Genomic DNA, 26,176 nt, shown 5'->3' on the forward strand with positions numbered 1-26,176 from the left:
TCTGCTTGATCAGTTTTATGTCAAAATACAAAGTCAATAATAGACCAGTTCAGTGGAAAGAACTATAGCCAGAAACAAGCCAACAATCTCAAAAGAGTAGCAGTGTCCGATCTGGAAGAGGTATCCCGAGATAAAAAACGGGGAAGGATGTCCGAGCAACATGGTGGCACTTCAAACGCTTAGAAAGATGGCGTAATAATGCAAGCCTGTGTCTTTGCCTTCCATTTTCATATCCGCATGAAGCTGTCCAAACAGGCTTTCACTTTAGATATTGTTCACCTACTGAGTCAAGCGAGCCAGCCAGGGGTGAAGTCAAGGGGGACTCTTACCTCTCTGCTCCAGAAGTTGTTGCAGACTCGCATGGCTGGCGAGAGGCTCCCATCAATATTTGTAATGTTCCGAAACTCGCACTTTGTATTTCTGAAATCGAGGCAAAAGCACAAATATCAACACATCAGTCTCTTAATAGGGTTTGCGAAACTTACTCAGTGAAGCTCGCTCAACCAACCCAAAGCAGAAACTTTCTTTTCAAAGCGGCAAGACCACTGTGTTGGAAAGCAGAAGCTCTGTGACCAAATCAAGAGGGCAGTGGGCAGACAAGAAATTAAGACTGTGCAGCCAATTAGTACATCAACGATCATAAAACAAACAAAACTCAAAATGTAAAGCACGTCAGTGATCAATCCAATCGTAGTTGAAACTTGGCTGGTCCTTCATTCCTGTAGTTCTTTTGAGACAGTCGGTCACTCAAACTTTTTTTTCACAGCTTTAGACATTACAATTTTGATAAAATATTTTTGGGTTCGATTTTACAATACAGAAAACATGTTCCTCCTTTACATTTAGTAAGAAATGGGATCAGTAAAGTATGTAGATTTGTTAGGTGTCTTGGAATAATAGGTTGCTTAAAGCAGGTCTGGGTCAAGTCACAATTCTCAACAGTTATCTGGAGCAGTGTTTTTCCAATTGGAGGTGCTAAGGGCACCTTGAGAGGTGCCAGGAGGTCAAATCCTTTGACTGTACGCTTTGCGAGGCGGTAGTCCGCGTTCCTTGCAAAGCGGGACTTGGCTATCCAGAGCAATTTGCAAATGAGTAATGGGCCGTGTAGAAGCCCTATGCGAACTGCCCCATCTGCTTTATGTACAAGCCTCTGCTTCTTGACTTTGTTTATGCCCCATAAACTCCTAAAAGAAATGTATAGAATAATACAATTCATAGATCAGTTCGTCAGTTACAAGACCTGCCTTAAGAGCGGTGGTTCGGCCCACTTTCGTAACTGCCCAATTCCTTCCTGACAGGCCGCTTTCTTGGAGCCGTGGCCTGTTGGGAGTTAGTGCATGTGCCTTTCATGCATAACGAAAAACAGGCAGGTGGGGAAACCTTACAAGAGGGGGAAGTGATGTAGTAGGAGAGAGGACTGAGGGTGAAGTGAGCAGGACAGGTGGGAGACCGGAGGTTGTGGCAGTGTCCCCCACGTGAGGAGTGCTTGGGTTTTGGAAAGAGGGACGTGAGCCTCAAGAGCTGCAGGTGGTGTTCCCCGCATGAGAGAAGACAGGTGGGAGCAGACATAGTGAGCCGTTTTCCCCGGAGTGCCAAAGCCGGACCCGGCAAATGGGTGTTCAGCAAATACTGCCTGTGGGGAAATCTCAGATCCGGAGCTGGGGTAGGTGCAGCCAGCTGATTTTTCAGGCTCACCAAATAAATTGGTGTACGGATGCAAAAAAAGGCTTGATTGCACATCGACACAGCAGAAAGGCAACCTATGAATAGAATTCTGTAAAAAAGTGTTCGATCAGTGTCATTTCACCCACTACGATTCATCGAAATGTAAACTCAGTGCATTAATCTCACTAAATGTGTTTCAGTGAAATGGGGTTTCACATCCGTTTCACCACAGTCCATTGTACTAACATTTTTGGTTATTATACTACCTTAAAAAAAAGGTAATATTCATCTTTTCACTTATACAAAACAGAGACCCTAGTACCGCCAATAAATAGGGCTCCAACCTCAGCATCACCCATCTTCAATCTTATTTCAATATGTTTTACCCCCTTCATGCTCAACTAAATCGATGTGCAGAGGAATGTATTTGCATTGATTTGCATATTTGCGACTTGTATTTCGTTGATTATAATACATACATTTTAATATTAGGTATTTATTGAGCACCAACCAAGCTTCGTGAAGAGACGCAGTGCTTACAATCATAGCGGGAAGAGCACTGAAGGAAGCAGAGAAACAGGAAGCAAACAAACACATTGATATGGCAGGCTAAATTGAGCTTTTATATCGCCGTATTCAAGCCCGGGACGCTCTGCTTTGGCTTGCTTCCAAGACAAACGTGTTGCCCCGAGATACCGTCCCTGCGCTTGGTGGATGCACGCCAGCGTCGGAAGGTATGCACAAGTTGAAGGGCTCTCTCAAATTGAAAACGGAGGATAACATCCGTCAAGCGCTTCAGAAAATCAATGTTTTATCAATGAACCAGGCAAAAAGTGCATTTAAGGCACAACACATACATTTGGTGAAAATTGAAACTTTTGGCTCACTTGCAATGATCGCTTGCAGTGTTTTAAATGTTAAATATTTATTTTGGAGAAAATAAAAGTAACTGCTGTCCATTCATTTTGTTCTTTGATGTCCCTCATAAGAACTAATAATGTTTAGAACACTTCTTGCGATGCCTTAGATTTCATTTTTGGTAAATTTTCTCAGATAAGAATCCCAAAGCTCCTTAGAAGATGTAAAATCACTCACTGACTGTCACGACTCCAGGTCCACCTGTCCTCACCGAACCCCGGTTTCCATGTGTTTGACTCTCGCCCGCTTATAGGTCAGCTGCACAGCCTTTTTTTACTCGTTGGAAACTGTCCAGGAGGTTGCCAAGGCAACGTTGTGCACCGTCGAGACTCGCACGGCAACACTGTTCCAAGACCGCCTGTGGTCATGTGACATGGCACGCTACGTCCCTGGATGTGTTTAAAACAAGTCCCGTCACTCGTCCCTCGATTTCTGGATCGAAGCTTTGTTGTTCCTCGATTCTGTTCCGTGCCGTGCCTTTTTGCTGATCCTTGTTGGACTACCTGTTGCCGACCTTGCCTGTATCTTGGAATCTCTGCTATCTCTTCCAAATTGCATTGGTTACCACCCAAATTCCTTCGACTTCGGCCTGTCCCTGGATACCTAGTTTACTGATTTGGCTTCTGTAGTACGACCGCACGGTTCCGACCTCTGCCTGCCTCTTGACACTGCGACTGCCTCCTGATCCAGCTCCTGGATTCCATTCCGAGCATCGTGCTCAAGGAACACCTCCCGGCTCCTCTATCAGCAGCATTCCATCTCCTCCAGCAGTCCTAAAGCGCATGCGATTACGCTGGAAGAAGTCAGGTACAACCTTCTTCTGCTTACTGCACAAGCGCGCCCTGTTCCCAACTCCATTTCGCAGCATAGCAAGGCTGAAGTTCTGGAAAACAACACAGTCTCCTGAGCCTCCATCAGTATCCTCTGAGATCCATTACCTCTTGATACCTGTCCTTCCCTGTCACTGCTTCTCCTCCCACTCCCATTGTTCCCTGTGCACAGGACTTTGGACGCTCTGCTGATACTCTATTGTGCATCAACCCGAAACCAGTGCGTCCCTTGTGCCGCCCGGGTCCTAGTCCCTCACTAAGCTTCCCTTCCTTCCTCTCCCTCCTAATAACTCTACTTGGACACGTTATTGGACTTCCAAAGCGGCCCTAAACGGTAAGAGTTCCTATTAGACATACATTAGTCTAGGGGTGGTAGAAATACGCTGTGGACCCTCACATCCTTATTACTTGCTTTGCGTTTCCTAGGGAAGACCCAAGAAGGAGGTTCCACAGAAACACCCATAGAAGACCTGTTTACATCTACACCCAGTTTAGTGAGTTTTGCATAATGGGGGCTATCATAACCTTCTCACCCAAGACCTTACTGATCTGTGTCGATCTTATTGTTACAGCCGGGTGTTTTCCCCGTGGTATTTCTGGATTCTCACCCTTTCAAATGATTTACTCCCCTAGCACATTGTTATTAGTGAGGTGTATCGTAAGGAAGGTCTCCATCTGAGTGAGGAGACCCGGACTTTTCAGGGTCCAGGTTGTTCTACACAACCAGAGAAGTTGAGGTATCTTACACGATCCCTGGTGAGTACTTCTTATATCTGGTCATTGCCCTGAATTGAGACACGGACAATGTTTTTCATTTCATGTGTTGGATGTATTGTGCAAATTTTAAAAGCCAAACCGGTCATCCTTTGTGCACTAACATTTTTGGCACTATCTTTGCAGGTCTCACTAAAAAGCTTTTTATCTTCCTCACTAATCACTCTCAATATGTGATGTTTTACATATTAATTGCGAGAGAATATTAACAGTTCTATTATTTAAGAGGTGGCTGACAGGAAGTTCAGATTTGGAAGCTAGCCCAGGACCCACCAAGAGGCCTGGTAAACCCCTACATAGAAGTAGCAGCTTTCTAAGGAAATTCATTTGTTGGAGTGGGTGGCCTGGCATTGGCTGGCCTGAAGCCCAGGCTGGCTTCTGATGCACTCGGGACCAAACCAGCTTTGTTAATCTCCGCATGCAAAGTTTGCAAACCAAGTGTCCTGGAAGTTTGAGATTTCTCTGGTGCAATGATCTAAAGAGAGCATCAAAATATGCATGCACAGAGTACTGGGGGGTGGGGGGATATATCATTCAAATGCCTTTTCTCCAAGACAGATTAACTCATGGATCTCCCTCAGCGATACAGGTTCCGTTTGACACCAAACCAGTTATTTGATTCTACTTTTTTCTTGTTTTACTTTTATTGCCTCCACTACTCCATTCTCAGATCAAGGTCGGAAGTCATCTATACACACGTGAAAAACGAAGGGTCACATTAAGAGTAGGGCAGTGTGGGGAAAATGGCAGTAAAGTGCTGGTAATTCCATTGCATGTTAGATAATAACAGTTTTCTTGTCTTTCGATGTAATCGGTTTGGTATTTTGCAATTTGAATATGCTGGTCACACCATTTTCACTAACTGCATGCTCATGGTTTAATATAACGTCACAGGTTATGTATTTAGGGAGTGATTTTGAGAAATGAAATATATATATATATTCAGATTTTATTTTAACTGCTGCATTGCAGAGTACTTTTTTTCTGCATCTAGGATATTGAAATTCTCTTTATGGCACAGATATGTTTACAGTCATATGTGTTACAACTTAAGGGAGTTGTAAATGTCAATTTTCATTTATGCTTCATTACTAAAGAATATTGATTTATTTCATGTGACACCACTTTGTGTTTTTGTTTGTTGGTAAATCTGTTACTGTCGCCTAACCACTGCATTAATGCACCGCCAGTCTAGGACTTTTGGTATTAAGGTGGAAGATTGCCCTCTACTAAAATTGACTCCCAAAACACCACCATGCTGCCACTTGAAATCCGGGGGGTATGCCACGTGGCCAAATGGCAGTAACATTAAACTAATTTGATGGCAAATTAGCGGATTTACGACAAAACTCGTAAAGAGGCCTGAATTGTTCCATTAGCGAAATTACTTGCATATCATGTAATTTTCTGGCATTCTGTTCACAGAGGACTTCTCTGAATATGTGGAAAGTAATGGCACTCGGACAGTGCCTTATGTATGGGGAGATCGTGGCCACCCTTTCTTCCTTACCCTCGCGAGAGTTTTCTTCTGCCCCCTTAACTCGTCTCTTCCCTGCCCCATGTCACTTGGCAGTCCTGCCATGCCCATCTGTCTCCTTGACCATTCACAGTCCAATCACCCTCTCCTAAAGCCCCTCTCCCCCCGAACATAGTTTTGTCATGCCGCCCTGCCCACTTAAAAATCCTTCCACACCCCTTCCTTCCTGCATCTTTGTTCAGTATCTTGTCAATTGATGCGTGCGCCGAAATTCATCAGTGATTGGGCTGGATGCCATGCATACATGATAATGGTGACATACTAACCCTGGTGGTTGGCCAAACATCATAGTTCTTACAATTGTTTGTTTCTACAATCAGATACTGTCCAGTCGTGGGTGATGTAGTTTGGAGATGGCAGACACCAATTTGGCAATGCACACAGCTTCAATGGTACTGCCCTGGGACCAAAAGGAGATAGCTAAGAGTAACATAATTTAAGTCACTTCAGTTCTAGGTATTAACATGTGGGCAATCTGAAACATCTTCGTACTACAGGCGAAACACAAGTTATCGTTGTATCCTGGCTAAGAAAGCAACCATACGCTTGTCTCAGGCATTTTTGCTCAGACCAGAATTTGAATATTTCAGTGTAGGTTATCTGCTCATCTTTGCACCGCCTGAGACAGGACATGTTAAGTTACAGACTTTACAAAACTCTAAAACGAATACATTCTTCCTGGTATGTTTTAAAAATCTTTAAAGGGAGCCATGCCACATTAGTTTATGCTTAATTTAACACTATTCGATTATTTGGTAAAAGGTCATTACATAGCTTCATTTTGTAGAGCACCGTTGCAGAAAGAGCCTTTGTGGCCCTAAATAGAGTTCATAGGGAAACGTTGGAGGTGTGCAAATTATGGCAAATAGAAAGGTGGTGCGAATGTATCATCTAGCGACCACTACAAGGTTCATAGTTTCAAACAGAATATCTGACCGATTAATTGCATCATGTTTAAAATGGGATTTAAATTGCATCCCATTAACAGAAAAACATACGCTTTTTGCATTTTTAGCGGCTGCTACGACAACGGAAGCAGAATAATTCCTGAATTGGTGTCATTAACCATTAACATTCATTATGTTTTAGGTCAATTAATCGGTGAAATGCTTCCGACAATGTTCTCTCTCTTCAGTGAAAAGAAGTTAAAGAGCTATTTTATGTGCAATAGGTCAGAGGTCTGCAATATATTTCAGAGGACCTCACTTTCTAAGTATTAAGGTTGGAGTGCCTGGCGACCTCACGGAATTAATGGTGCGTATTGCAGAATAGCTTTAGGGTCGTATGAAGATATACAATGGACAAATAGATATATGGCTGCATATTATTTTACAGCAGAATAACTTACAGTACCAGATTTCTTCCTGGGTTTTTATTACAAGCACCCATCCCTCTTCATGCATCGATGCATAAATATAATATGAATACTGATATTTAAATTTACATAGTTAAACATATGTTTGCAAAAAACGAGCAACGTGAAGTACAAATATTCAAGAAGGCGGGAGGTAAGATTTAAGCAAAGAATGAACGGATGAGACAGTAGGAGCAGAACGAACAGGGAAGGGACGGCCATTCCAGAATTTAGGGGCCAAGAGTGAAAAAGAACGAAAACGAAAGCCTACCTGGGGTCTCATAATAGCAAATCTGGTATTTCAGAAGTGGCAAGGGGGACTCATTTGTAATGGTGAATGCACACCCTCTACATGCATTCTTAAAGGGGCCTTATCCCAGTTGCTTGCGGCTGGGGTTGCTCACTGTAAACTAGGGGATCCTATTGCCTGTGCACATGCCTTAAATTACGGAAGCTGTGTGCGCCAGTCGGTGGTGTTAGACATGCACGGTGAAGGTGGACATTGGAAGGAGAAAAGGAGGCTCTGGGCTGGGCTACCATGGGCTGCAGGTAGAGACTGCAACCACTGTTGGGGGCCCTGGTCTCCTTACAATGCACACTCATGTGGGCATGTGCTCATGCTGACAGAGCAGCTCTCGCCGGACTTACGTCATTAGCGCATGTCAATACAGGCAGCAACCAAAGCATGCTGTGTTGCATTCTTGTACAGCAGTGCTCTACACCTGGGGCAGACCAGGATTTCGTGATACTATCCCTAATATGTCCAAGTCTATTCCTCTGGTAAAACCATAATCAGACCGTACTATCTAGCCCTGCCTTTGGCATAACAATAGTGTTCCCTAACAAGATATTTCTTTTGAAATTCTATCACTGTTAACCTTACCACTACCGCTGGGGGCAGTTCCTTGCATGCACGGTGCTCTCCATGTAGAAGAATATACCTAGGATACGCCTGAGCATTCCCCACTCGTTATTTGTCTCCTGGTTCTCATCGAGAGTCCACCTGATTGACTCTGCTGCATCTGTGTCGCAGCCGCCCTGCAACATGGAGTAGGCTCAGTTAAAAGTGTCCACCCGATTGACTTTGCTGCATTCTAGAGGCAAGTGTTTCCTAGTTTGTATTACCTACATCCATTATGTCTTTTACACGTACTCTTGATGCAGCTCCCTGCAACGAGGCGCGTTTAGCCAAGTATGCAGCTCCCTGCAACGAGGCGAGTTTAGCCAAGTATGTATACACTGCACTAATAATGTCTATGTTGGGGTGGGGACTAGGGGGGTCCCCCCCATCGGGAGGTCTTGCACGGGGGAGGGGGGGCAAAATGTTGTTATGCCACTGGTCTGGAGCCGGAGATCGCTGGCAAGAAGCATTCAAACCACCTTCCTGACACATATTCGCACCAAGACCACGGAGTCCAGACTGCAGGCTGGCTGAGCAGAACCTGGGGGCTGGAAGTCACAGAGAAAGAAGCGCAAACAGGTGCAGGAAAGCACCATGAAGCTGAGCGGAGTCAAATCTTGTGAACATCACAGTGACCATGTGACTGGCAGAAGAGTTGTGGAAGTGGTAAAGGGAGGCTGTGTCTCTGGAGAGGATTCAGACAATATTTTGAGAGCGCAAACCGAGCTTCATGGACTGAGGAGAAGACCATGTCTGGAAGGCTGCACAGTGAGGAGAGGTGTCCTGCAATTAAGAGACAGAAGGGAAGGCAGGTGGGGGAATCTCACCTAGCATATGGTCTGAAATTAGATTCTCTCAGCTTCGCCCAATCCACAGGGATTATTTTAAACAGATATTCTGCCATCAATGGGAATAGCATGATCAGGGCATTTTTTTTATCTAATTGAAATAGATTTTATAGAAACAATCCTGTGCTATACAATTTAGTGCATATTTTGCCCAAAAGTAATAATCAGCTGAATGTGCTACCGGGGTATATATCATAGTGGCACTGCTCCTTTCATCATGAGGTAAACCACTTGTGATTCTCTAAATGTTTAATCTTAACACTCCCATGATCACTCTATTGACTAATAAAATACATTTAAAAAAATTACCTTTTAACTCAACTGGTGGGGGTTCTGCAAGACAGACTTACCTGTGGTTCGGTTTTGGACAAACAAGGTAAACTTCAAATGCTAAAAAATTACATTTGCAATAAGGCTTCTGGCATCTGAAGTAACAATTCAATGATTCTAATAATTGAATGAGGGATTGAGGGGCGATCAGGAGATTGAAAATCAGTTTTTTTTCTTTATAATTGATGGGAGCATTATATAAGGAATTATTTAATGCATTATAAGATGCATTATAAGGATGCATTATAAGCTGATATATTACTCGATAGTACACATCAAGATTTCGATTGTATTACACAAGCATTTCATTTTATAAACGAAGACAGACATTTTTTAAACTAGGTAATTCAGATAAGGAAATCATAATGCCTTAGTCTAGAAATAATAGTACATTTTGATGTTAAAGGGTAGCTCAGTGTTAACCCACCTTCCTTACATTTGCATATAGCATACTATACGTCATCTCTAGTGCTCTGGGGAATTGAACCACACCGGCTTCCAAACCTTTGAGGGCCACCGCATAAAATACCTACGTTTGTGAGCCCAACACCTTTTTCACCACTGCCCTGCATCACTCGCTTCTCAACACTGCGAGTTTCCATTCCTATACAACACGTGACATCTGGTCATTTACTTAGTGCGGAGGTCCTTCAGTAAAGTGCCCCTCAACTCTACTGAAGTCCAAACTCTGGCAAATCTATTCGTTCCTTTTTCCATTTCATCCTGTACACTGGACTCTTGCGGTCCTTTCAGACCAGATGTGGTCAGCTTCCTGAGATTTGATCACTCCTCAATGTACTGCACGTTGAGATGATGACGTTGTGTCACCCGATTGTTGCTAGGCAGAGCAAGGGGGTTGGTGCTTCATGTGCTAAGTAAACAGACCGATTTTCCTACCTCTTGTAAACCCCCGGCGGTACCAGCGTGGCAGTGTACTCCAAAGCTGCAGTCAGAAACTCTGGAGAGATGCTGGGGTCCACATACTGCAGGTAACCTGGAAGTGAAAATCATGGGAGATGTGTAAAGCACAGAACTGGGAATTGAGCTGGGTCTTCAGACAGAATTTGGGAGAACAGTTAGGAGGTCATGGTGATGTCATACACTATCCAAATCAGAGTCGGGCACAGATGTGCAAGAGGAAAACCTTCAAACTAAAAGCCCCATCACCTCCCTTGGCGGAATAAAAAAAAAACACCCAAAAAGCCACTATGGTACGAATAGGCAGCACTATTCTTAGGACTCCTGCTCAACCCAGTATCTTGATCCCATGGTGGCAGAAACTGCAGTGGCTCCTCCCAATACTTAAGTGTGTTGGTCTCTTTCCTTTCAAGTTGTGCCTCTTCTTCTAGAGACCACAGGGAAGGCCTGTTCAATGTCTCTGGAATTGCATCAGGCTACAATGCCGGCGGCTTTCCATCAACCCCCATATTTTCGTTAGAAGGAAAAGGGTTTGGGTGGTGAGGGAAGATGGGGTAAAGAGAGTAAGGGGGGGGTTCCACTCTGTAGACAAAAAGTCAGAATGCCGCCAGCATGGTTTATCTGCGTCATTCGTACACTGGCATTTAGACATGGCACCCCCTTTACTAATGAAGCTTAGAAGCTACAAAATGAAGTTCAAATCAAAATTAGGGGGTAGTTTTCAACTTCATAAACAGGTTTTTAAGGCACACTGCTTTTTCAGCAATGGAAGTGTTTGCCAGGGATGACTATCAAAATCACTCTACATTTTTGCTTTTCAGGATGTTCATCGTTTCCCCTATTAATTTGTTCGTTCATTCGCTTGTAAAGAAATACTCTTCTCTCGCATAAATGGAGTGCTTATTTTCAAGTGGAGTTTTCTAAAGTATCATGACATGTTCCACCTTCCGCAATCGATTTACTAAGGCCGTTCATAATGTGCGAACTGGATGCAGAAAATGGACAAATGTTGCAAAGGCCGCCATTTGAGAGGAGGCTAGGGATGAGGGATGCTAGAGACCCTGCCCTGTACACCGTGGCCACATGCACTTCCACCAAGGGAATGCATTTGTTGTGTAGATGTGGATGGGAGGAATAGATTGCGATGCCAGTGCTGCCATATCACTTCCTGGGAGCTGTGAGGGATTCTCGGAGCATGAAGAAATACGGCATTCAGCCAGACTCAAGACATTGTATAGGGACCTGCTCAGCCAGAAACACGTCTTGGCAGCCTTGTTCCTAGACAGCCTCCCATCAGTCGCTAGCCTCGTGCTCTTTTCAGGATCTCTTGTCTGTGCAGAGAAGTATTACTAGGCCTCTCAGTAACGGCTCATTTGTCATTAGGCTCTTTGCTACTGGAGAAGCGAAGGCTAAATACACATTTTTATTTCTTTGTGATATGATTTAAAATGAAACCTTTCACAGCACAATACAAAATCCAGACTTTAATTTTAGAATGCAGAATGAAAACCGAATTAAAAAAAAATGCAATTGGCAAATGGCAGTAAGAGTTCCAGAAAGCCGAGGAAAAGCTTGCGACTATTAGCCACCATTCTGGTGCCTACAGTGGAGTCACTGGAAATGCTCTTTCCAGCAGTTTCCACAACTCTTTGCACACGACAGAGACGGATCAGAGTCACCATATGCGTGCAGTGCAGGACACAGAATCACAGGACCACCTAGGTCCCTGTGTCATGCACTTTACACATGCAGTAAATCTGCGGTAATCTACTTAAAGCGCGAAGGTAACGATGCAGCTCTGCGATGACGCACACCATTGCAAAAATGGTGGCTGACATTTCACCATGGTTCAAAGGATTAAGTATGTTTTTTCCAGGTGGAGAAAAAGCAGGACTAATCTGGTGGAATTCTCCCATTCTTGGAGGATTGGAACGCCTGGCCCTTGCAGCATGAGGCATTTACGCACCAGCGTGAGAACTGAAATAGCAGATGCAGAGAAAACCTGGGTAATCGATCTTTTCCACAGCTTTTCTGGCAAGACCGGAACGCAGATGGCAGTAGGTTCTACGGGTAGATGCATGGTAGGTAAATCAACAATTTATTGTACTGGAGTCCTTTACGACACATGAACCCGTATGCCACTCACAAAGAAGCATCATTTTACATTGTACCTTGAAGGATATCTGTAGGCCTTTTCGACCATAGCCTTCTAAGGATGACCCATTCTAAATGCACTCTAGACCCTGGATTGAAAACCCCAGTCCTTACCTGAGTAGTCGGGCATCTTCGTGGATAAGAAGACAGGCAGCCATTTGTAGAACACAATATTCTAAAGACACAATGGATAGAAACGTACAGTCAGAATAACAGGAGGAAAGTTATGCAAACAAAATAATAAAGTCGTATGATTTCCCCACCCCTACAAGCGTTTGTCATATTTAGGTGTACAACTCGGATACAAAATGTTGTGACGAGAAAGGTCACAGGTTTAGGTTACAATGCCTGCCCACAAGCAAGCCCTCTAAGAAAAGGCCTCCCAAAGCCACTGCCTAATCTGTCCAAGACGAATAGGTTACTTACCAACAGCTAACGTTCTTTCGACTGGATGTTCCTCCAACGTATTCCACATCTTTAACATGTAATGTCCACAGCTGTGCTGCTTCAGAAATTTTTTCGGCAGGGGGCGTCCTGCGTCGATGGCGTTGGGTCGATGTCCCTCGAAGGATGTTATAAATAGGACGCACGATGCCAATAGCTTCAGTTTGTTTTTTCCTCCATAACGTGTAACATGCTTGTACACAACTGCTGCTTGACTGCACATAGCCTTGCGGAAACGCAATCTGCAATAGCATAGGAAATTCTTCAGAGGGGCAGGCTGGGAGGGCGATGTGGAATACGTTGGGAGGAACATCCAGTCGAAAGAACGTTACCAGTTGGTAAGTAACTTTGTTTGAATGGATTGTGTCCTCCAACATATTCCACATCTTTGGCAACAGGCCCCCAAAGCAGTATCAGTGAATGGAGGAGAGAGAAGAATTCAGAACACCCAATCAGATGGCAGAATAAAGCACCGCTTTACCAAAGGCCATATCCTGACCATGGCGCGCATCCAGGGAGTAATGCTTGACAAAGGTGTGGATGGAAGACCACGTTGCTGCGTCACAAATATTCTTAATCATGTACTCCCCGCTGTAGATGTAGCCACACCCCTAGTGGAGTGAGCTTGCAATCCTTCAGGAGGGTCCTTGCCCGCCAATCTGTAGCATTCAGCAATGGTGAGGATAACCCACCTGAACAAGGTCTGTTTGGTAACAGCCTGGCCCAATCGGTGTCCAGTGTACCCCATAAAAAGCTGGTCGTCCACTCTGATCCTGGACATCCTAGAAACATAAAAGCTCAAAGATCCCCTAGGGTCCAACCTATGGAGTCTCTCCTTTTACTTACCAGGATGAGGGAGAGAATAGAAAGCAGGAAGCACCAATTCCTGGCTCTGATGAAACTCACAACACTACCTTAAGTAAGGACGGACGTACCTCCAGTAAAACCCTATCCTTGTGGAACACAGTAAAGGGTGGCTTAGACGAAAGTGCCTGCAATTCACTCACTGTGCTAGCAGATGTAACTGCAACCAAGAAAACTGTCTTGAAAGACAACAGTCTCAAAGGGAAGAGTGCAGTGGTTCAAACAGAGCACCCATCAGGAATTTAAAGACCAAATTCAGATCCCAAACCGGCACCTGAAACGGGGACGGCGGGAACACATTCGGGAGCCCTTTTAGAAATTGGAAAAAAAAAAAAAAATGAAGGAATCTTAAAATAAGAGCATTCTTCAGACGAGCGCTTGAAAATAGACAGCGCCGCCAGGTAACCTTTAATGGTGCCCACTTCAAGACCCCTGTGGGCCAATGAAAGCAAGAAAGAACCATTGGAATGGAACACTGAAAAGGATCGACATTGTGTGCTCTGCACCAGTCGCAAAACGTATGCCAAAAGGTACAGGGATTTGGTTGCCGGCCGCGTGGCCGAAAGCAACACCTCCATCACGTCATCTGGGAGGTCCAAATCCTTATATCTCAACATTTCAGGAGAGAGAGAGCGAGGGAGAGCGAGAGAGAGACCTCTGTGAGGAAGACTGCGTGGAGGGCAGATGGACATTCTAGAAGGTCCAGGTACCACGCTCTCCTGGCCCAATCCGGCACAATGAGGATCATGTGGGATCTGAACCTCTGCAACCTCGTTAGCACCTGAGGAATGACAGGGACCAGAGGAAACACGTACAGAAGTCGGAATTACCAACCCCTGACGAATGCGTCCCCTAAGGCTCCTCTGAGGAAATTCCCTTGAGCAAAATCTCACACTTCCAGTTGCCACTGGTCGCGAACAGCTCCACTTGAGGGGATTACCAAAGGGCGAAGATCTCCAGAAGGACTTTCTGAGCCAACTCCCACTCATGGGAGACCGTTATCTGCCTGCTCCGAGTGTGTGCCACTGCATTCTCCCATCCGGCTAGATGGACTGCCGAGAGTGATATTCTTTGCTGTATCGTCCAGACCCAGAGCTGCATCGCCTCTCTGCATAACGTGAGTGACCCTACCTCCCCCCCTTTTTTGTTGAGGTAATGCATGGCCACTGTTCCTCATGATCAGGACACTCTTCCCCCGCACAGGCGGGAGAAGAGTCTTCAGGGCCAGCCTGATGGCCCTCAGATCCAACAGGTTGAGGTGGAGTTTGGACTCCGACAGAGACCAACGACTGCTGGCGGTCAGATCGTCGGCATGAGCTCCCTATCTTATGAGGGAAGCGTCCGTCACCTCTGGCCACAGTTGCCAAAAGGGCTCCCCCTTCATCAGATTCCCTTCGCTGGCCCACCACAGAAGACCCTGCGAGACCGAGAGTGGAATCTGAATGGGATCAGACATCTTGCTTGAGAATTGCGATCACTGCATCTTGAGAACCCACTGAAGGGATCTCATCCTCAGTCTGGCCTCTGGCACCAGAAAAAAACAGGATGCCATGAGGCTGAGCAACCCTAAGAATTCGAAAGCCAGAAGACTCTGGGCACGTTGAAATTTGTTGACCATCTGTACAATGTGGTGAGCCCTCACTTTGGGAGACTAGCACTTCCCCAAGGACGTGTCCAACACAACCCTGATGTACTGAGCTGTTGGGAAGGTATCATATGCAACTTCTTGAAATTGGAGGGAGAAGCACAGCTTGTGAAGCGAGCGGCAGGTGAGGCTGAGATGATCCAAAGCTTGTTCAGGAGAACACGCTCGGATCAACCAGTCGTCCAGGTAGGGGTAGATGTGAAACCACCCCCCCCCCTCGCCTGAGATACACTGCCACCACCACCATTAGCTTGGTGAAGACCCTCGGGTGGAGGTCAATTCGAAATGGCAGGATCCGCAACTGAAAGTGCGAGGTGCCAGCCGCAAACCTCAGGTATTTTCTGTGCTTTGGATGAATCAGCACATGAAAATAAGCATCCTGTAGGTCCAGAGACACCAACCAATCCTGAAGTCGAAGGGCCTGAAGGACCTGAGAAAGTGACCATCTTTAACTGGTCCTTCCTGAGGAACTTGTTAAACCAACGCAAGTCCAAGATGGGTCTCTGTCCCCTGTCTTTCTTTGGAATCGAGCAATATGGGGAATACCATTCCTTGTTCCTCTCCGCCACAGGCACTAGTGCTATAACGCCTTTCTCCAGCAGGGTCAAGAGTTCCTGCACAAGGAGCGGATCCGGAAGCTTCAAAGAGAGATTCCCCGGTTGATTGTCGTGAGGCTGCTTTAGGAAGGGAAGGCAGTAGCCATGGGCCACTGTATCCAGAACCCACGCATCCGAAGTAATAGCTCGCCATTCTTCGAGATGCTGAGACAGTCTGCCCCCAACCGGCGAACAATGCAACATGGCCTCATAGCTGTTTTGGAGCGGCTGTGGCAACACCTGAAGGCAAACAGTCAGCTGCCTGAGCTGCTTCCGCACCTCTATTTCCCAGTCCACCACGGGTACCTTTACGGTAGACCCTTTGATTAGCGGCTCCTCTCGTTCTACCAAAAGGGGAGTAGTAACGAAAGGAACCCCCCCTCAACTGTTCGTCCCCTAGGACGAAAAGGAAGAGGTTAAATCACAAATCCCAAAGATCTAGCAGCAGCTTTTGAGGACTGCAACCTCAAGGCTCTCGTCAGCCTTGCTGCTAAACAAATGAGAGCCATCAAAGGGCATGTTCAGAAGACAGGCCGGCACATCCGGAGCAAAACCAGACTTCCGCTACCACCGAAACCTGCGTATCACGGTGCTCACAGCCATGGACCACCTACCACCATCAGCCGTGTCCAACCCAGACTGAAGGGATTCACACATGGCATCCTTGCCATCCTGCACAAGAGCAAGGAACCCATCCCTTTCTTCCCCCTCTGGGATATGCTCAGCTGCTAGAGAGACGAGTGTGTGAAAACCTTGCCAAGGCACAAGTGGAATTGTTCGACTTCAGCTGCATACTCCCAGCAGAAAACCCCTTGCGTTCCCAACCATCAAAGCACTTGTCCCCATCAGGAGGGGGTGGTAGGGTATGCCGCCTGCCTCGAGGTGGCTCTAGCCGCCTGAACCACCAAACTCTCTGGAGTGGGGTGAGTGGATTGGTAGCTGGGGTCGCTACTGGATGGGCGGTATTTCTTAGTTAACGACTTGTTGACCGCCAGAAGAAAGCCTCTGGGGTCTGACAAGTAGCCACCACCATTTTTTGCAATGCCAAATGAAAAGGCTACACTGGGTCAGTGGACGGACCCTGATACAAAATATCAGTCAGGTCATCCTGATCTAATGCAACCAGAGGACCAGACCACCCGAGATATTCTGCAATTCTAGACATCAACCTCCTATAAGAGGATTCAGCATGAGTCGCAGGCTCTGGCCTACCAAACTCCACCTAAGGAGGTGTATCAAGGCCACTGTCCTCATGCAACGACTGACGCAACTCTTCCAACTGACCGACCATGTCAGGAGCCTCATACTCCATATCTGACCACTCCTCATCCTCAAATATCATGCAGAGAATGAAGTACTCCTTCCTAGGGACAGGAGCGGCCCTGGAGTCCACAACAGGCCTCACCGTCTTGGATAGAGCCTTTCTCTGAGGATCCACAGTACCAGGGGCCTCCACTGTCATAATTCTGGCCAAATTGCTCAGAAGGCGTCGATGGCTTCAGTGTCGACAACGGCACCGAAGGCTGGGTCGAAGGCAAAGACCCAAAAGCCATACTCTACGGACACAGCGCCAACGCCGACCTCGAGCCCTTAACAGATTTCTGCTGTTTCGCTGGGGACTAAGACCGAGACCTGGATCTGGATCCGGCACGTCTCTGGCGATCCACCAGAGTCTTGTCTGAACGGGACCTCGAAGGTTCCCGATGTTTATTGCGCCGAGTGCCAGGGCCCGAAGGCGCATGAGCATCGGACCACGACCGTTCCCCTGCCAGCCTCTGCCATCCATGCCTTCTGATCTGTGCCCTGGGATTGAAAAATCGCCAGCATTTGCTCCCTGAATGCCTCCCATTCCACAGGGGTTGAGGATTTAGTGGGACAAGCCACTTTCCTCTCGGAACCATCATCCGACAAGGAAGGAAACCGGTGACGCCGCTTCCGGGAGTGCCGAGACAAGGACGAGTGGCAGGACCCACTCCGGGATCAAGATCCCGGGACTCCTGATGAGGAGAGACTCCCCTCGAATAGTCGATGGGAATACCAGCAGTTTTTGGGGATTTTAGGTTTAGAAAACCGACCTACCTGTAATTTCCCCTTACGCTCCCGCAAGGCCTTGGCAGTCAAAGACTGGCACTTCGAGCAGTCGTCTGTATCATGACTTTCGCCCAGACACCACAAGCAGATACAGAATGGGTCCGTAATGGACATTTTGGACACAGTCCCGGCATGTCTTAAAACCAGACCATGTAGTCGTAGGGGTAGACTATGAAGACATTTTCTTCGAAGAAGATCACACAAGGCGTGCCGAGTTCTCGAAGCAAACACGTTCGTGGAAAAAACAGAACTGGGGCTATGTGCACTGTGCGTCCTATTTATAACATCCAGTGATGTCACCTTCGACGGAAGCCTTCAAGGAACATCGACCCAATGCCGTTGACGCAGGACGCCCTCTGTCGAAAAAAAGCACAGCTGTGGACATTACATGTCAAGGATGTCGAATAGGTTGGAGAACACAATCCATTCGAAATGCCATCTTTACCTTCTCCTGTACAGCCCCTGTTCGTTACCATTAGTGTTGAAGTGTGCGTTTGCCCCACCTCAGCCTGTGTGGTGGAGTAGGACATGTCTACGTGAAATGTAAATGACAGGATGAGCACATTTAAAAATGTCACTTGCCAGGATTTACAAAGACGATATTTCTGATTGCGCAACTTCAGGACAATTGCCAACACTTTAAGTCAATTTCTGGCAGAGGTTGCTCTCCAGTGCCACGTGGATAACATGACTGATGCTACAGGAACCAGTGCAGTCCTATATAGTTAAACCTTGTAACACATAATGCTGGCTTGATAAATCACATGTGCATACAATTCAGCAAAGTTGTGAAAGTCCTCTAGTCCAAACAGTTTTTCTTTTATACGTCTGTACAATATATTTTCCACGTGGCTTATACAAAACGGTTAATCTATATTGTATGCTTATTTTAATAAAAGAATATCCTGGACTGTTTTGTTGGTTTTATTATCTCTATACCCAATCCCAGTCAGGATACTCTCATTCTTATGGGTGTACATGTTGAAGAATCATTTTTAGGTCTGCTTCACAGATTAATGTGTCACACTTGGACTGTTGGGGAAGGAAATGCACTGCTACTAACTAACCGTACTAAAAGCCCACCATTCTGCATACCCACCCTCAAACTCTCACCTAAACATGCCCATACTACTACCGCACCACAAACCGCACGCACTTCCCAACACCCAACATGAAACCAAACCATAGAAAAAGAGGTACGGGCGCCCCTCCGCGAGAACGAATATGGCCTAATGACCTCTCGAGTGGGTACCTTCCCATAGAAAAGTCAGCAGCCACGTTTTAGCTCAATGTACATTTTGCATAGGAGAAACCATACCACACCATACACAAACAGACCTCATCACCACACAATGGCTACTGACCAAAAAATGATCAGTAACCGGTTTCCCCCAAACCGAAGCTGCCAACAGCACATCAAAGCTCACTTGCTCTTCTCCCACTCAATCCGACAAACAAACCCCACCACCCTTCTTGCATAGTAGATCTTCCAGAGCGCCAAGAGACCACACGGGTGGCAACAGTGCACGGCACAAGAACCTTTAACATAACATGTTTTGAGGTTTATGTAAATGTGCACCTGCACAGCAATTTATGCACATCTTATGTAGTAAGGTTTACAGAAACGTTTGTGGAGTGCAACAGAAAATGTGTAGGATTACTCAAAATGCATCCTATGTAATTGGTATGTTTAATGTGGTGTGTGAAACTAGAATTGTGAAGACTTCTACATAAAATCTAATGGTTACCACAGAACATCGCAAGAGGTCTTTTCTTAGATGTGATTTTTGGTGGCCCACATGCTTCATATAGAATGTGTAAGCCTAAAATAGATCCACTTTTTTGTATACGTTCTATGGAAATGCTATGAGACTTCTGCCGAACTATTCCAGAAACCCACTTCTAACATGGGCATTTTATAAATGTCCACGTCTACAGTGCCACAGAAAATGTTGGGTAGCGAAGGACATCGCCACTTGCTGAGCCTCTCCCCAATCAGTCTTTCTATATGTACCACACACATGACCACTAACATCGACGTCTCAAGTACTTGACCAGGCGAGGGTCACTGTTATCTTACCTGATAGGTGGCGATCACCCACTTGCGAGCGTGCTGGAACAAATCCTCGTCTGACCATGATGGATTCTCCTTCGCAAACTTTGATGCCAAGTGATTGTGGTAGCGGAACCAGACAATGCTCATAGCCTGGATGAAGGGGTTCTCGTTGGCTCGGGCGTTGCCGAAGTCTGCAAGGAATACCGATATGACACGATTTAACCAAATGGGCCAGAGAAACACCAATGAATGTCCAGCTGCCATTTTTTATTAACTTGTATACCTCACAACGAATGATGACAGTTTATATATTTTCATATAGATGGACATATGTGTACATTACCAGTTAGACATACGAAAGGGTCAAAATTAATGTATGTATTAAGGACCATCGGTGCGGATATTGTAATACTTAACACATTTTGATGGTAATTACGAGAATTTCAAAACAATAGTGTACATAATGTCTGTTGCATTAAAAGAAATCTGTCGGGGATGGTACAAAGAGGTAGAAGTTGTTTTTGAATAGCAACATTCCAACATAACCAGAAATGTGGCTTACAGCTACATTATAGAAGGACAATTGAACGATTTGGATGTTTGCTTACATTTAGTCATTTTTGCAAGGCTATACTCCAGTATCATTCCTGCAATATTTTATGTACATATTGTTTATTTTAAGCAAACTTGACCTCTCCATTAATTCCTTGGAAATTTAAATACATAGAGCTATTATATAAAAAAAACACAACTAGATCAGTTTCCTGCACATATTTTGTTTCCAATGTAACTCTTTCAGCAAAATTAATTAAAAATCAATAACTATTTGGTAAGGGAAATTGAAAAGAAATCAATTGATCACATGTAACTGAATTCAAACGTGAAACGTCTCTTAGAACAAATCAGTCTTCACAGGATACCGGAAATCAGAATTCGGGAGATCACTTGGATGCCCAAGGGGAACACATTTCAATATACATGTCCCCATTAGAGAAAAAAAAACTCAATCTAGTCATACACGATTTCACCCAAAGAAAATGGGTTAGCTGTTTTGTGCAGACCATTGGCGCTCCTATAACCAGTACTATCACTAGCCAGTACTATCACTAGCGTTCATGGAATGTGAAACTTCGAGAACTTGATTTCTAAAGTTGTCTAGAGTACCAAAACTAAAACAATGGAAGGAATACAGTCCATTTAGATTATAGTGATATTACACTTGCCAAAAACCTTCAACATTTGCAATCTTCAGAAAGACTACAACATTTAGTGGAAGCTTCTAAATAGTTCACACTAATTCACATTTGTTTCTCATAAAATACTTTTTGGATAGTTGATGCCCAAAACGCCAGCACCCCCTTGAAACTGATCGGGTTTTCAGGCTGATATTTCCCATTTGGATACATTGGCTGCAAATCTATCTCCTGTATATTCATGATGAATATCCTGAAAACCTAACCTGACTGCGGATTGAAGTTGCGCACTCTTGGAGCAACTCACTCTAAAATAACTTGTTTTCAGTCTGCAAATGACGTAAAGACATGAGCACTATAATTACCCCTGTTTTTCAGTTATATTTCCTTATTTTAAATTAACCTGCCTACTACAGCTAGTTACGGAACGATGTACAACCTATCTCGGGGGTGCAAGGTGTTCGCGGGGCGGCTCAAAGCTGAAACTTAGAAGGATGTGTGCCCCTTCCTCTGAACAAATATAAATCTGCAACTTTTTTTTGCAATTTGAAGGATTTCCATTTATAGCATCACATGGCATCTACTAATGCTCACGTTAAGTGACTTTGTGAGAATGCATCTAAGGAATTTTGACTTGTTTTGAGAAGAAGGGCCTCTGTATCTCTAATTGGGGCTGCAGGACTTCTTTTGGGGGTATATATTAAGCGTCCTTTCGACCATTCCCATAGTTGGTAAGCTAGCTTAGTGGGCTAATGCCTCTGCTGCAGAGAGACGGGTCACATGCAAGTTCGACTATGTACGTTGACATAGCATGTTGTCTTTTAAATGCAGATAAAAGGAGTGCCAGTAAGGAATAGTAGCAACTGTTATCTATGGTAGAAAAGGCCTGGATGTCTTTAACGGCAAGATCTTTATACTGCGTTATTTGTAAGAGTACTTCTGTGCTTACGTCAATTCAATATTCTAAATAAAAAGGCTCATGCGTTGCTCAGTGCATGCTCTATCTGCTGTCGTGGAAATTTGTAACGGGATGGCAGCAGTACATGGTTATAAAACATCCAGTGGCCCTGTTCGGGCATCCTGGAGTCGGATTCCTCTCGGCCTTTATAAGAAGTATCATAAGAGGTATTCTGCAATAATAAACGGAAGCTTTGCCCCTTTTTTCCGAGGGCACCCTTCAAGCAACAATGCTGCTGGTACAAGCGAATTAGTGCAGCCTCTCTAGGATAAGTGCATAATCTATTGCTCTCAAGGTTGATGGGCTATCCACCCGCACTGCCAATACAGGGCTCAGACAGCAATCTGCGTGACGGCATTATCAATGCAAGGCCCAATGATCACAATTAATTAAATCGATGGCACTATCAATGTAGGACCCATTGTACACAGGGACCCTTAGATGCCACTACCAATGCAAGGCTATAAGGAGACAACCGTCTGATGGCACTATCCATGTAGGACATAATAGAACCAAGGAACCATAAGATGGCACTGCCGGTGCAGGACACAATATACACAAGGAACCGTCTGATGGCTCTTGCAATGTAATGCCTGTTGGACACAGGAACCTGTAGATAAACCATCAATGCAGGATCAAAAGGAGACATGGCAACATCGGATTACACGAAGATTAAATAGATACAAGGAACCATTGGATGGCGCTATCAATGTACGACACAATAGACACAACTAACAGTCTGATGGCACCATCAATGCAAGGCCCACTAGAACCCAGTAACTAATGATTAACTATCCATGCAGAGCCCAGGTCAGATAAAGAACTGTCTGATGGCTCCATCAATGCAGGGCCCTTTCTACTTACCAGGAACCACTGATGGCACTTTCACTGCTACATCCAATAGAGACAAGAAACTGTCTAAGACCATGGCACTTATTGGCCATCCAGTTTTTTGGGGGGGCGGGAGGGGTGGGGGAACAAGTGAATGCCAAACTCGTATTCCTCTAAATCTTGGTTACTCATTGTGGGACTCCAACCATTTTCCAAAACATTTGGAAAGATGAGAATTGTATTCACTGAAAGCCCATGTTTGCATATGATGGACATTTTAAAAACTCTCTATGTTCATCCAATGAAAGTTCTGTTAACTGCTTTGATATAAATGTATTCGACTTTATTGTGAACAAAGCAGAAATGATGGTCGTTCTACAAAGTAGAGCAACTAGGGATTTCTGTTCGTTGATCACAAACCAAGTACGCAGGCCATGCACATCCTCTTAGGTAGTCAAGGGTTGCATTTTGCTAACTTGTGTTACTGCTTGCAGACATTGTGATTTAAAGTAGGCTATAACATTATCTACAGATGGCTCCCTTCCACAATCAGTCTAGGCAGGTGTAGCGTAAATCAGGGGGTCTGCAACCTTTGGTTTGCAAGATGCTTTGGGCAACTACCATTAGACCTGTCCAGTATAGTCAGTGGTGAGGGAGGAGGGGAGTTGTAGTCTAAAAGGTCTGACGAGCCGCACATTGTCGACCGCTGTTTCAAGTGTCCATTGGTCAGTGACTCAGGAGGAGCAAACCAAGTGGGTAACCGTGGGTAACCGTTTCAGACACAAGTCTGTCAAAGCCACAAGCGTCCTTCAGTTAAATTTGCCAACAAGACCAAAACATGAGTGGGTACCACTGGGGCTATTAGGAGGGTCTGTGGGCGATGTACCCAGTGATTCTGAAAAAAAGGACTAAGTAAGGCAAAACTCTGGACTGAAACCAAAATGCAAGAGAACCGAGACACATCCTTATTACCATAGAGGCCTTTGGAACCACGCTGTCCCGTAGAAGGGTCTGGTGCATTCCACATGAGAAGGTTCCCTCGAGTTTCCTTGGGCAAGAATGGGTCGGATCCAGATTGTAGCTGCCCACCAGAGAAGCTTCTTAAGGCATCGCTCCAGGAGTTGGAGCAGCCATATATGGTGCTCCCGTCGAGCCAAGCTGTCACTGCGTTCACCTGCAGGGAGAGGAATACCGGAGTGTAAATCTGTGGTTACTAGCAATGCCTTAAAGGGTGACACTTAAAAATTCTATAGTGAAAGAAACTGCCTTTTATTGACATCACTAAAGTACCAATATCCTATCATTTGTACACCACTGTATAGCTTGACTTGGGCGGCTATCCAGTAATAGCGATTTCTTCATAATTTCTATGCTTTTGCAAATATTGCTTCCTGTTTGTAATTTACTTCTTCCATTTTTCTTTTAGGAACTAATTGCACATTAGAAAAGAAAAAAAGATAGGAAAAAAAAAAAAAAAACTTTGTCCAATTTAAAGAGAAGGCTGATCAAATATGTTTCTTTCACATTACAATTTGTAATGTTCTTACAATGCCATCAGCTTTCAAAACTCATTGCATAGATACATGCCTGGTCCTTAACAATTTAAGATTTTTCAGAAGTTCGAGTGGCCAACAAATTCACAACAACTGCACCAGCTGAACTCGGCTTGCATTTTCCAGAAAGGTTTCATTATGTTAGGGCTGCAAGGACCTTCTTAAAGTGCACAGATAACCCAACGTAGAATTCTGCAATCCCTATTTTTACCTGAGCCCTTGGGTTGTTCGTATTTCTTCCAGTTTCAGGCGACCATTGGCTTCGCTGCAACGGCAGGACTACGTGCCCGGTGCTCTCAGGATCAAACACCTTATCTCCACGAGGGATGCGAATGTTGAGGAACTCTGCCGGACATCCTACTTTGTCTGCACCCAGGACCTCAGAGAACACATGGTAACCTGGAATACCCAAGGGCAAATGAATGGTGACTAGAACAGTTTCTGAAAGAGAACATCTGTCAAGAAGCCCAGCAAGCCCATGTGGTGTGATTAAATCTCAAAGGCTGACAGTGGATCAACCCGATAAAGACACAACCTTTGACAAATGCAAAGACTTGTAGAGGAGGAGTGAGGTAATGTTTCTGCCGACGTGTAGCAAATTTACATGGCTAGTTAGGACAGGCACAAAGTTGGTAATCATGCTCACCCTGTCTGCAAGGTCAAAGTATATATCATTCTATCCCAATCCATGTTCATCAAGGCTCAATTAATACTACATTGGAAACTGGCATAGCCCATTCATTCTCATGCCACGTTTCATACTTGACCCGTGTCCGCTCTCAATGTTTTCTTTAGGAGTTTTCTATAGCGCCTTAATGTTGCCCTGTGACTGCCTCTGATTTTGTACATGATTAGATAAAGCTTACATATTGGTCAACAGCGCACTTTGGACGGTGATTAGACCAATATTAATCTGAAAACTGGTTCAAAATATTACAGCTGGTTCAGCTGTTATTTATTTCAGTGTCTGATATGACAAGAGGGGTTATAGGCAGAATAGGAAGAGAGAAAGGCGAGGCATTGTGAGCGATACAGGGGTGACAATCCGTCAGTGTGAATGACTGTTCTGGTCTGGCCAGGTTGGCTTTATAGTCCGTCACCATGTGCTACATTCATCAGTCAGTTCAATGCCTCAATGAACACTCCGGTTTTCAGCATCTAGCTGAATGTAAAATGGCTTGGTGAATTGTTGGTCCTATACTTGTAGTGTTTCACCCCCATTTTCAGTTCCTTAAAGATTTAAGGATATCGTTTTAAGGTCTTGTAACTGCACATTCCAGTGTTACCACCATGAACAGGCCCAAGTGTGCCACTTGTCTTCTGTCTGTGGTCCAGAGCCCCAATGTGAACTAATGCCTCTTCCCATGGTCACTCCATTCCACATACAACTTCCACGCATGCAGCGCCGAAGATCCTAACATTTCTTTTGCACATCTACATCCAATCTGTATGTTCCAGGTCTAGGTCAGGTTTGCAGAAAGAGTAACAGTGAAGTATCAGCTAATAACATTTAAACCCCATTTTATTTACTGGGCCACTTGAGACCCTATTTTGTCTAATGGGCTACGTGAGACCGTGGCATTGTTCATAGTTGGCTCAACAATTACTTTAGCATTGAATTCAATGATAAGATATATCCAAGAAAAAGAGCTGTTCAGACAGCCTTGATAGGGTAATGCACCTGCCTCTCACTTCCAAAGTTACACATTGAACATA

General features: G+C 45.0%; 1 protein-coding gene across 2 annotated transcripts in view; it reads right to left on the reverse strand.

Annotated features, from left to right (window-relative positions):
- Window positions 1-26,176, reverse strand: part of LOC138504305 (dual oxidase 2-like) — a 134,478-nt gene that overhangs the window by 73,202 nt on the left and 35,100 nt on the right. For both annotated transcript variants that reach the window (XM_069624713.1, XM_069624712.1), the window contains exons 5-10: window positions 24,672-24,859; window positions 23,880-24,081; window positions 19,950-20,116; window positions 12,344-12,404; window positions 10,055-10,151; window positions 330-420 (exon numbers count right to left, since the gene is read on the reverse strand). In XM_069624713.1, the coding sequence (XP_069480814.1) occupies window positions 330-420; window positions 10,055-10,151; window positions 12,344-12,404; window positions 19,950-20,116; window positions 23,880-24,081; window positions 24,672-24,859 (806 nt within the window). The remainder of the gene's footprint in view (window positions 1-329; window positions 421-10,054; window positions 10,152-12,343; window positions 12,405-19,949; window positions 20,117-23,879; window positions 24,082-24,671; window positions 24,860-26,176) is intronic.

Source organism: Ambystoma mexicanum, chromosome 11, assembly GCF_040938575.1.
Source record: "Ambystoma mexicanum isolate Mex_15411 chromosome 11, UKY_AmexF1_1, whole genome shotgun sequence".
NCBI classification, from domain to species: Eukaryota; Metazoa; Chordata; class Amphibia; order Caudata; family Ambystomatidae; genus Ambystoma; species Ambystoma mexicanum.